An 11,851-nucleotide genomic window follows, 5' to 3' on the forward strand; every position below is an offset into this window, starting at 1 on the left:
TTAAACACGTCCAAGGACGGGGCATCCACAACCTCCCTGGGCAGCCCGTTCCAGGGCCTAACCACTCTCCTAGTAAAGAAAGAGGTCCTCCTGTCCTTACAGGCCACCCTATCACTGCTGCCTCTTGAGTTCTTCCTAGCTCCTGTGAGGAGGTGATTTGGCAGTGCAGGAACCCCTCTGCCTTCTTCCAGTGCTGTCATTGGTGAGCAGTTGGACTGGAGAAGGGATACCTGAGTGGTGGAGCTGGGGAAACCTGGAGTGCAGCCCAGGGCTGCGCAAATGGAGGTTCCTTACCTGGGCCAGGCCCAATGCTGCCCTTAACATCCTGAGCTGGGGTAGGAAACTGCTGCTCTTCTTCCAGTGATTAATGCTGCCCCGATTATCCCACTCATACAACCCTCACTTAGCAAACTTGGGGTAGATCTGTGTATTTGCTTGCAGGGGGATAAGGAAAAGACGTACACTGAGCTCAGGGTCTTATGTTTATTTACGTACAAATACTGGGACGAGTGTCACAGTTCCACCTCTGAGCAAACAGCAGCTGCCTGTGCAGGCCAGGCTGTTTGCAGACATGCTCCCCGAGAAGCCCCTCTGCTCAGTTCTGGGGGCTGCACACCTCTGCTGCCCTGACTGCAGGAGGTGAGAGCAGGGGGAACCAGCATGAGGTGTGCCCACAGAAATTGAGACTGGCTCTCAGGTCCTCCGGCCCTTGTCTGTCACAGTGCTGCTGGCAGCTTGTGTTGCTGCTTGCCCCCATCTTTCTGCCCCGTGTAAAGTGAGCTAAAAGTAAACCCCTACACCCACATGCAACAAGGAACCCCACAGGATGCGCCTGTGGTGACAGCAGGGTGGGTGCTGCTGTGGTGCCCACAGACCCTGCTGGGCTTAGGGTGGGGTGCAGCTCTGCAGCAAGTGGGTAGGGATCTGCTCCAGAGCTGGGAGCCAGCTGCAGTCAGGTAACAAAGTCCCCTATTCTACAGCGCCGGGGCAGGTAGCAACATGCTGGATGCACTTCTGCTAATAGCTTACCAGGTGGGTGAGAAACAGCCAGGGGCTTTCCTCCCCTGAAACACCTGCAGCAGGGCTGGGAGGAGGTGCATGCAGCTGGAGCAGCAGCGGACACCAGGCACTGGGGCTTCCCTACCAGGATGGATGGGCTGGTTGAGGGTGCTGTGCTGCAGCCCTTTCCCTGGCTGTGCCTTGAAGGCGGCTCCATTTGCCTCTACCTGGGACACGTTGCCTATAGGTTCTACTGACCTGGCTGGAGAGAGCCCTGAGCCAGGTGGAACCTGGCACTGACTGCTTTGTCTCCTCAATGCCAAACCTCCACCAGGCCACTTCCTAAAAGGACTGCAATTGAATGCAGTGGCCGTGCTGCATCTGCAGTGTGCTCTACCAGCTGCTCTTGCTTCCCCCATCCCCTCAGAACAGCAAGCGGGGCAGCATATCCATGCTCCCCCCACCCCACCATGTCCAGTGGGCTGCAGTGAGGGGTGGGCACTCCAGCAGCTGCTGCTCATCCCCAGCTTGCTCCAGGCAAGAGGAGCTGTGCTGATGTCCTCGAGCAAGAGGTGCCAAAGGACAGCCCTGCTCCTCTGTGCTGCAGAGCAGCTGTCAGAGGGAGCCCTGCACGCAGCACCTGGGGCTCAGCCCCGTGCATCCACACCACGTCCCCAGTCTGACCGTTCACAGCGAGGAGCGGAGCTTGGGGAAGCAGTCACAGCCTGGAGCGAGAGGGAGGGAAGGGACACACATACACACCACCAAGGGTAAGCAAAGGAGTGCTGCACACGCGTGGATTAGGACGGCAGTGGGAGAGGGGCCGGTGTCATTCCAGTGGCTCAGGCTCCCGGGGTGCTGTTAGCACATGCGCTTGTACGTGTAGATATAGGCCTTGCAGTTGGGACACGTGTGTGTCACATCCTTGAAGTCATCGAACAGACAGGGGATGAGGCAGCAGCAGAGATCGCACCTGGAGCATGGGAAGATGCAGAGTGCTGTGAGTTCTGGCTCCCAGCTGTGGGTCGGGGAAGGAAAGCAGGCAAGGGGCCACGCGTGGGCTTTGCTCTTGGGTCTGGAGAAGGGGTGAGAACTTGCTGCTGTGAGCCAGCCATGGCAGCCCCCCCCCATCCATCCAACCCCTGCTGCTGCCAACCTGCAGCACCACAAGGTCTGGGCACAGGGCTCGATGGCTCCTGCACACAGCCTCTTTGATGCTGGTGGCTTTACAAAATGTCTTTGGGGATGCAGCTTCCTCACAGCTAGCAGAAGCTCAGGGCTCCAAACGCTGCCACCCCACAAAGCTGTGAGCTGTGCAACAGCTCTGCCACAGCCACTGGCATCGGGGCCACCAGGAGCAATGTGCAGTAAGCTCCACCGTGGTAGGGCTGCTGGCGGCACCTACCCCACAAAGCAGCAGAAGAAGCCCAGCAGGAAGCTCATGAGCCCAATCTCGTAGGTGATCTTGGTGGTGATGGCTTGCTGGCAGTGAGGACACACTGTCTGCACCGGGGCGCCCTGGAAGATCTCGCCCTGCAGCACGGTCACTGTGGTGGCAGTCCCTGAAGGGACGAGCACTGTCGCCGTGTGGCCGCTGGGAGACGGGTAGTGGCCAGGGGCAGGGTAGTAGCCCATGGGAGGGTGAGGGCCTGGGGGTGGATAATAACCTGCTGGGAAACAGAAACAGGCACAGATGTGTCTTTGCGTGAGGTAAAGGAGGCCATGTCTCCAAGGACCGTGCTCTGCTGCCGTACCACGACCGCAGTTATGTGTGTGGGCAGCCCTACTGCAGGCTGCTCGCTGCAGGCACTGAGCCCCCCTCCTGCCCAGCCCCCGTTCATTGCCTTCTCTCACCCAGCACCACCCCGTGGCCCACAGCTCCTCCCCACACTCACCAGGCGGCATGTAGGGCCCGGAGCCTTCTGCGGGCATGTGTGGGGGCACGAAGCCCGGCTGTGGAGGCTCATACGGGGGGGGTCCAAATTCAGGAGGAGGGATGGGAGCCCCCTGGGGCTGCACCATGGCTGGGGAGATGCCATCTGAAAGGAAACACAGAGTGAGCAGCCACAGCAGAAGGCAGCAGACAGTGGAGGCTTGGCTGAGCTATCTGGAGCCCTTGTGGGGAAAGAGGACACAGCACGAGAAGGAGAGACTGTGAGGAAGGGGAATAAAGCACACAGGGAGGGTCTGTGGCAACTGTGGGGACATGACAGACAACACAGGGAAGTGCCCATCAGGCACTGCTCCAAGGCAGCATGCCCAGGGCCACGAGAAGCCCAAATTCATGCAGCAAGCAGAGCTCCCCCTGCTCCTGCTTGCCCAGCAGAGGCACCCTGCTGGCAGCTGGGACCCTCAGTACCTGTTGCAGGGGGTGGGCCGTGCTTCTCCTCTATCGGCGGTGCTGAGGGGCCTCCAGGATAGGGTGGTGGAGGGTCGTTGGACATGGCTCAGGGCTGCCCTGCAAAGAAGCACTGTTAGCAGACAGCCCGCCTTGGGTGCTGGCTGAGAGCTGAATGAGAGGCCTGGTGGCACTGCAGCAATAGCCTCAGCCTCATCGAGGGCAATACAAAGCCTACAAAGCCTTGGCCACAAAGCTGGGCAGGCCCTGAGCTGGGTTACAAACCCAGGGTGGAACGCTGCCTGATGGCTCTAAATTGCAGCGTGAGGTGGCACAGGCTCAATGGCTGAGAGCTTACCCGGCCTCTTCCTTGCAGCAAGGAGCTCAGCAGTTTTGCCAGAGGTAGGAATGCCAGTTCTCAGCAGTGCACCCTGGAAACTGTCCTACCCCACCAAACCTGTGCAAAAGGAGAAAGCAAGCAGGTTACAGCACTGCAAAGCTGCCTTGGCTGCATGCCCTCACCTCCCCTCCCCAGTGCTGGTATGGGAGTGAAGCTCTGTGCACCCCATTGGTGTCTGGCACAGCTGCTCTGCCCTCAGCCCATCGCAGAGCCCCACCTGCATGCTCAGAGACTGGGACACAGCCTGGGGTAGTTCTCATCCTGTGGGCTGGGGATTCCCCTGCAGATCCTGCAGTGCTGGGGCTGCTGCACCACCCGGCATGCATGGCGTAGGCCCCAACCCCGTGTGCAGGGGACCCAGCAGGGATGGGAGCCAGAGGCGGGCCTGGCACTCCAAGGAAGTGCAGTGACATCAAGCAACCCGATTTTCCTGTTTACTCTGGCTCAGTTACAGCTGGTAGGACGTGACTAAATTGGGAAACATACCAAGAGGCTGTTCACTCTGCTCGGGAAGGCTGCCATCAAGCACGGGGCAGGGGACACTGTGACATTGCTGTCAGTGCCCGGGAGGCAGTGCTTGGAGCTCCCCCAGGGGCTGAGCACAGCATCCAAATCTCCCAGCAATGGTTCCCGGCAGGCCAGGGCACATGGACTGTGCTGCTGCAGTGCCCCGGTGCTGCTGCTGCCCCGGGGACCAGCTCGGTGCACTGAGGAGCTGAGCAGAACCCAGACAGCCACTGCATCTCTCCAGGATGTCAGTATTTACTGAGAAATACCTCTGCCCAGCGTTATTAACTATTATGATACAGACACGCTGCTTCCAATCACAATACTGGGGCAGCTGGGGAGTCATCTTCCTCTCTGTTTTCTTCCTTAAAAGCAGGCACACAGCCCGCATGAGGCTCACACAGCGCTGCCATGCGGAGCAAAGCAGCCATCCCCAGCGCACCAAGCGCTGCAGAGCTCTCCTCCTCCCATGACCTACAAAGCCACAAACTGGGCCGTGCCCCTTTTAGCTTCACTGGGGATGTAAAGAAAAAGGTTTGTTCTTCTGAAGGCAGCCAGCCCTCCTGCCCTGCGTGGGGCTCCTGCAGGAGAGCCCCAGGGGCAGTGCCAGCCCTGTGCTGCAGCACTTGTTCTGAGCCTGGCACCAGGAGCTGCTGCCTCCAGCTCAGAGCACAGGCTGATGTTTGACACCGGTTGTTACCATCCCACACCAGCTGCCCCTGGCCCGAAGGGATGGCCGTCAGAGGAAGGGAGGATGTTTATGGGCCGCAGAGCTGCTCTGCTCGTGCTCAGCCACTCCTAATGCAACATCCTGCTTATTAAAAGAGATCCATAAAGTGTGAGATGTTGCGTGTGCCCTTCCCTGGAGGAAAGGAAAGCCTGCTGCTGCTTCTAAGCCTTTCAGAAGCCATTCCTCCTACGCTTTCTTTTATCTCAGGGCAAGAAGCACAAAGCCCATTGCTGCCCATTTCCACTCACGAGCTCCATGAGGAGTGCAGGGCTCCCCAGCACAGGGCTGGTGCCAGACAGAGCTCACCCCACACATCGCTCCCAGCACTGCATCCCAGCACAGCTGGAGGTGAGCACCCAGAGGGAGAAAAGTTGCGCAGACAACTCGGGCTAAGTTTAGTGGGACCTGAGCTGAAGGTCTGATGGAATCACACAAATGCTCCATACGTGTCCTTTGAGGACCTGGCTCAAGATCGTTTGACCCAACAGGAGCTGGTAACCAGTAAAAGGATGGGGATGGACAGAGGAGATGGCCCTCCCAGCCAAAAATGCAGAGTTCTTCTAAACTGAAGGAGCAGAGCCTGGCTCTAAGTGGATGGGAAACCTTGCAGTTTTCAGCCTAGGTTTATTTGTACTCAGATTACCTCCACCTGCTCCTCAGCCTGAACAGCCTTTCCTGCTCTCCCACTGTCTGCCAGCAGCCACCATCACAGCTCAGGCTGCATTTGGCACACAGAGCTCCTGCAGGCATTTCTGAACCATGATCCTGGTGCCATCCTGCTGTCCCCTCAGATCTGAACAGCCACAGTGACCTCAAGTCATGCTCATCAGTGAGCACCTCCTGTGGTCCTCTGGATGCTGGTCCTCTAAGGAGCTGGTACTCCTTACGGGTGGCCAAAGCACAGCTCTCCACACACTGCTCGTCCCGGTGACATGGCAGCGTCAGATGCTGCTGCACCCCGATCAGAACAGCCTGTTTGTTCATTACTCACTCATTCTATAGAATTTTTTCAGAGAAAGTCAAAGAATGCAACGACACTGCTGCTGAATGGAGCTGAATGGATGTGGGGCTCCCATTAAATAACACACTGAGCTCTGACAGAGGAAGAAACGAGAGTCATACAGGATGGAGACAGAGACACATTTCAGCCAGGACCAATCAGTGCCCAGACCCCATTGGAGCTCCCTCGCAGACTGTGCAACACAGCGAGCTGACTTTGAATACACGGGTGATGATTCCAGGCCCACTTTCCTTCCACAACACATGTCCAAGTACTGATGTTTCCTCAGCCAGAGCTCACTGCAGGACCAGCCGCAGCCTCCGAAATACCAGCATTTCTGTCCCCCCCCAGCAGTGCTGCCTGGCACCAGCAGAGCTGCTGACACTCCTATTTAGCAGCACAGAGTCACCTTGTGTTTTTCCAAAGGACTCTTGAGAAATACTCACTGTCATCTGCTTTTTTAAAGGCCACAGCAGTGAAGCATGGTTTGGGATTGAGTAGGATCTGAGCCCTTGCCAACTCCTTTGTAAGCCCTCACCCCAAACCTGCTGCTCAACAGTGGCATGCGGAGAACTGCCATGCACTCTGGTCAAGTCAGAGCTGCTCCCCACCATTCTCTTCTGCTGATGGTTGCTGGGAGGCACAGCAATCCTACAGGACACGCAGAGAGCCACAGCACTTGCCCTGCTCAGACACAAGCAGATCCGACATAACTCAGCTACCACGCTCAGTGAGGTCTGCAGCTGAGCACACAGTGCTGTGTGCCCTTGGAAGACAAGGGAGAAAGAACAGACAGTGGCCTCATACCTCCCCAGGACAGCTCTGGGCACCATCTCCATTGAGGCATGTGCGGGATGTGAGCCACATCAACCCCACAACAGCAGACACAGAAAGCAGAAGGCCTCTTAAAACCCAGGCACTTCCACTGATTTCAAAGCATCACTAATGCTCAGCAACGCCCCCAAGCCTCCCTTCTGAGCTCTTCTAAAGCCCTTCTCTGTCATTACCTCTCTGCCTTACTGTGAGATGCTGGTTAGAGGGTTTCCAAAAGCCCCAGGACTGAAGCTATATGCAAAGGCTGGATCATCACTGGGTTTTCCAGCTGCAGTGCCCTCAGGAAGGCTGATTTCATCCAGCAGCGCCTGTTCTCAGAGCCTCCTCACGCAGAAATGCTTTTATCTTGGTTGGATTAACAACAAAACAGCATATCCAAAAACGTGGGGGGATGCTAAAGAAGAACACTGCCCCTGCATGGCACAACTCACAGCAACACAGTTAAGCTTGCTAGCGTTCGTTGGTGGATATTCCTGCCCTGCAATTCTTATCTGGATAACAGAAAGAGCCGTGTGTGAACCAAGGAGATAAGGAAGTTCTGCTGAGTCTTTGCACCAAGGAAACTGGAGGTCCCGCTTGGAATCGATCACTGAATACATAACACACTTCTGGGAAACTTCTGCGTATGTAACACAAGTAATGCATATAAACTGAAGATCCTTTGTGTAAGCTGTGCATAATAGCAGGATTACTCTTATGCATCCACTGTTGACATTGAAGAACATCTGCTTTATAACACTCCAACACGAGCCTTAGAGAGTTTCACACCCAACTGTCTTAGGGCACCATGTGCTTTGAGTTCTCTGATGCTTTTGTCTGAGACTTTATAGCAGAAATGCCAAGTCATGGCCTGAAGCAGTGATGGAGCACCTGGTGGGAAGGCAGGGCCAGCCCAGGGGAGCTCAGGTGCGAGCAATGCACTGAGTAACCAGAAGGGCTGGAGCCAGGAACCTCCCCTTCCCAGCCCTCATTTAAGGGCTGGCAGTGGAGATGAGAGAATCTCTCTGGAGATCCCTGCCTACCTGAGGTTTTCTGAAGGTAAGCAACTTCTTTATTTCTGTGCCCAATGCTGTTGCTTTTGAGTGAATCCTCACTTGCTGCAGCCTGGGATCTTGCTGTTCTGCTGTAACTGCACTTTCCATTGTGCTACAGACGTTTCTTTTGGCAACCATGAAATTTGGGAAAACATAGAGGACCTCTGTTGCTTTTAAAGTCAACTGTATTTTCAAGGCAAAATAGATAATGGTTCTGCCTGCTTCCCACTTGTCTAAGTCTTAACAGAAAGAGCATTGATCTTAGTAAGACTAAAGCTATTCAGCAAAGATAACTGAATAAGGGACACCATATCAGCTACTTGAGATGATTCAGTAATTCAGGAACAAGGAAAAGATCGGAGGAAAGCAGGGTGTAACAACAAGCGAGAGGAGAAAACAGCAAAACAACACGAGGGTCTCCTTGCTCCTATCAGCTGGGAGCTACTGGCCAACAACAGCCCATCCAACAACCAGGAAACAGAGCTGTGGGAAGGGCTGAGTCATGGCCAAGGGGGGAGGAAACAAGGACAGCAGCTGTACTGGGGACCAAGACTCAGGACTCCCCCACCCAGTCCTGAAAGCTCAGGCTATGGTTAAGCTTTCCTGACATCTTTCCACGTGACAGCCTTCGTTCCGTGACCTAAATGAAATCGATTGTACAATAATTCTCCTGGTTACAGCAACCTTTGCCCGTAATCTCAAAGATTACACCTACTCTCCAGCTGCGGGGCTTTGGGAAGACACAGAGGGATTTCTGAGCACCAAGGGCTTATTTTTAATGCGATTGCTTGGCTGCTCCTCCCAAATGACTGAGGGGGGCTGTGTCTTTCTAATCAGCTGCTTTAGAGTATGTTAAGAAGAAAAGGCTCTGGATCTCCTTTGCCCCCCAAGGTCCATCAGATTGGTGCTGCAGGGTAACAAAGGCCCTCTGGTGGAGATCTTCCACCTCAATGCAGAGACTGGGATCAAAGCAGGTGTGGGACATGCACAACGGGAATGTTTGGTGCAGGGTGGAGGGCCCACCATCTCAGCACATAACTTTGAACGCTCTTAAACTATAAGATACTGTTCCACCTCCATTGCAGCCCTGTGCCTGTTAGGCTGCCAGGCAGCCTTTTCTTTCCCAGAACACAGCAGATGTCAGGCAGACCACAGCCACGAGACACCTGGGAGTGAATGAGCTGAAAGCAATGCTTCAGCAGCAGAGAAGAGCTTCTGTCAGCGTTCTGTGCCAGAAGTAAAAGCGGAGCTCCCCCAGCCTCTGTACTGATGAGAAAATGGACTGTGGTTTTTATGGCCTCTGTGTTAATTGTGTTCCCTTTGACGTGAGGAGATGCACACAGTGCAGCATGCATGGATTTGATGCTGCCTGTGGAAGCTGTGCTGCTGCTCATGGGACTGATACAGGGAACAACAGGAAAACAGCAACGGGGAACAACAGGAAAGCAGCGTGAACGTCACGTCCCAAGGAGAAGTTGTGTGCCACGTGTTTTCCGAAGATAAAACAGGTACAAACATCTGTTTGTAAAGTGGCACACTCCCAAACCTTGCTCTGAAATCCTTGGGAGAACAAATCTCACCTTCAGGCTGCAGTTCTTTGTCTTCACAACGGCTGTAAAACCAGACCCCCAGAAGTGAAAAACAAACCTGAACTCCACAAAGATCAGTAGAGCAGCTGCAGTTCCCATGACAAACTACTACCCTCAGTGCACTGGGCAGAAAGAAGAGCACTGTGTGATTAACTGTTCCCTCTTAGAACATCAGGCAGCGATACTATCAGCACCCACCTGCCGTTCTCCAGTTCCCTGCCCTCCCTGCTCTCAGCAGCTTTGCATGGGGTCACTCTGGGAGAGCAGCTCCTCGTTGCTGTGTCCTTTCACGTTTCACTTAGAAGCTGGCAAACCTGTCTCAAATCCTGAAATTAAACTCAGCCCTGCTGCCTTTGTTATTACTTTAATCTTTACATTGCTTAAATACTATTTGCTCCTGCTCTCAGCTGGCAGCCATCAATCTTATCCCAGTGCAAAGTAAACGTGTCTTCGTGTAGAAAAACTGTCTCATCGCTGTCAGACACTCAGCACATGCACATCCTATGGTAATACCAGCAGTAATGCACGGCCTGGCTGCAGGCCCTACAGAAATTATACCAAAAGACTGTTGAAGAGTTAGCTTCTTTCAGGCTAAGTTATTGTCTTCTGATTAAAGCAATTGTAAGAAAACAAACTGAGCTTTATAATGGCACTACAGGCAGATGTGGAAGACTTGATATCATTTTTCTTCTTACCTATAGCAAAAAGAAGACCTTAGATCTGAGCAGCTACAGAAGACTGCCTGCCTCCTTCCACAGCCACTTGAGCTGGAAGACTTCTGCACCAATGACACAACTTAAATGCAAGTATTTGTCTAATTCTAAATTGAAGGGGCAGGGGAGCCTGCAGCCTCCTCTTGTGATTTTGGTGAGTAAGGCTGGCACTGAGAGCGATTGTTTGAGAATGCAGAACCCCCAGAGCACAGTACTGGTGCTGTGGGCACATCCTGTCAGAACACCTTTAGCTGGAGGAGAGCATCCACTAGTTGTGCTCCATCCTGAGGAGAGCAGTAACCGTGCTTTGCATCACTGCATGACATCGCATGCGCAAAGCGTGGTCAGCTGGGAGGTGAGCTCCAAAAATATGCTCAGAAAATGAGACCTGGCACTGACAGAGACACGTTCCCTCCTTAACAGTAGCTCCAGTCAGAGCAGGTGCCTGAGGAACTGAACTTCAGGTGGACTGAAGTTGTGTAGGACCTGTTGAGGGAGCACAGCAAGACCTCGGCACAGCCTTCTGTCTTGGGAAGGGCTGCGGCTCTGAAGAAGTTCCCTCTCTGCTGCCTGTCCCAGTCACACTATAGGTACTCAGCACAGCCTGACCCAGCCCTGTGTGGATGCAGCCACCAGAGCCCAGCTCAGGGCATGCCTGGGAGAGCTGCCCCACCATCATGGCCTCGCCCCCTTCTGCCCCAGCCCACACTACAGTGCAGCGTTGCAGGCATTCATAAGGTTGTTCTCTTTCTATCTTCCTCACAGAACACCCAGGGACAACAGAGCAGCCACGCTGCTAGCTGCTCCAGAGATCTCATGGGCACGTGGATGTGGCTGCACCATTCAGCCAGGGAAACCTCTGGGGAAGTTCTCAGCCTGCACTTCCCACGGTGACCCGAGGTTGTTCTGTTCCTGAGTACGAATGAGCGACACGTTATGGTCATCCTGTACTCACACACCCACGCTCGCAGAGACCCAGAAAGGCTTCAGCCTGAGCGTGGCTCCTTCAGGCAGCCCAGAGGACAGCAGCACAAGGGGCCCGCAGCTCCCAGCAGCCGAACGCCTCCGTAACAGCTGTGGCAGCTGCCGCTCCGATCCCCGTGGGAGGCAGAACCGAGGTCTGTGCGCTCCCGTGGCTGGAGCCTCCTGCCAGTATTTCCTAACGGGAACGCGCTGTTGCACAACGGCATCCATGAGCAGGAAGGGCTCTTCTCGTTTCACGGGGAGCTGCCAACGCGCTGACGGACACCGCCTGCACCGTCCCCACCAGCCGCAGCGTTTCTCTCTCCCCGTCTGTCCCGGCCCCGCTCCCCTTTCCCCGCAGCCCCTCGGCGGGCCGTACGACAGCCTCCGTTCCGCCTATTTCCGAGCCCGTGCCCTCGCTCGCACACGGTGACATTTCGGGCCCCGGCACGCCCGACCCTTCCGTCCCCGCGCCGCCGGCACAGCCGGGCCTCCCCGTCCCCCTCCGGCTTCGCCTCCCGAGGCCGCTTTGCCCGCGGCACGGAGCCCCGGCTTTCCGTCTCTCGGCGCCCCGCGCGCTGCCCTTCCCGGCCCCGCACACGCACCTACCGCAGCGGGCCGACGGCTCCCGGCGCTCCGTGCCGGCACCTGCGGGGCGTGGCGCTGCGCTGCGGGGCGGGCCCGGCAGAGGCCTGCGGAGCCTCGGCCTGGCGTAGCGGGGTGGGCCGGGCGCCCCCTCCCCGC

General features: G+C 55.6%; 1 protein-coding gene and 1 long non-coding RNA gene across 9 annotated transcripts; one reads left to right on the forward strand and one right to left on the reverse strand.

Annotated features, from left to right (window-relative positions):
- Positions 1-469: 469 nt before the first annotated feature.
- On the reverse strand, positions 470-11,830 carry CDIP1 (cell death inducing p53 target 1). 7 transcript variants are annotated; one of them, XM_048961444.1, is made up of 6 exons: positions 11,717-11,830; positions 3,696-3,794; positions 3,359-3,452; positions 2,895-3,038; positions 2,405-2,669; positions 470-1,972 (listed from the first exon to the last, which is right to left on the reverse strand). In XM_048961444.1, exons 3-6 carry the CDS (start codon positions 3,441-3,443, stop codon positions 1,861-1,863), a joined length of 606 nt encoding a protein of 201 aa, XP_048817401.1. In that variant the 5' UTR covers positions 3,444-3,452; positions 3,696-3,794; positions 11,717-11,830; the 3' UTR covers positions 470-1,860. The 7 variants fall into 7 exon arrangements, with proteins under 7 accessions (XP_048817401.1, XP_048817403.1, XP_048817396.1 ...); XM_048961446.1 differs by having other exon boundaries at positions 2,405-2,666; positions 3,359-3,457; XM_048961439.1 differs by having other exon boundaries at positions 3,359-3,457.
- Positions 7,304-11,703, forward strand: LOC125700584 (uncharacterized). 2 transcript variants are annotated; one of them, XR_007379973.1, is made up of 3 exons: positions 7,304-9,350; positions 10,133-10,734; positions 10,910-11,703. It is a non-coding gene; the product is annotated as an uncharacterized LOC125700584 (long non-coding RNA). The 2 variants fall into 2 exon arrangements; XR_007379972.1 differs by having other exon boundaries at positions 7,304-7,846; positions 7,961-10,734.
- Positions 11,831-11,851: the final 21 nt, after the last annotated feature.

The sequence above is a fragment of the Lagopus muta genome, chromosome 15, assembly GCF_023343835.1.
Source record: "Lagopus muta isolate bLagMut1 chromosome 15, bLagMut1 primary, whole genome shotgun sequence".
NCBI lineage: Eukaryota > Metazoa > Chordata > Aves > Galliformes > Phasianidae > Lagopus > Lagopus muta.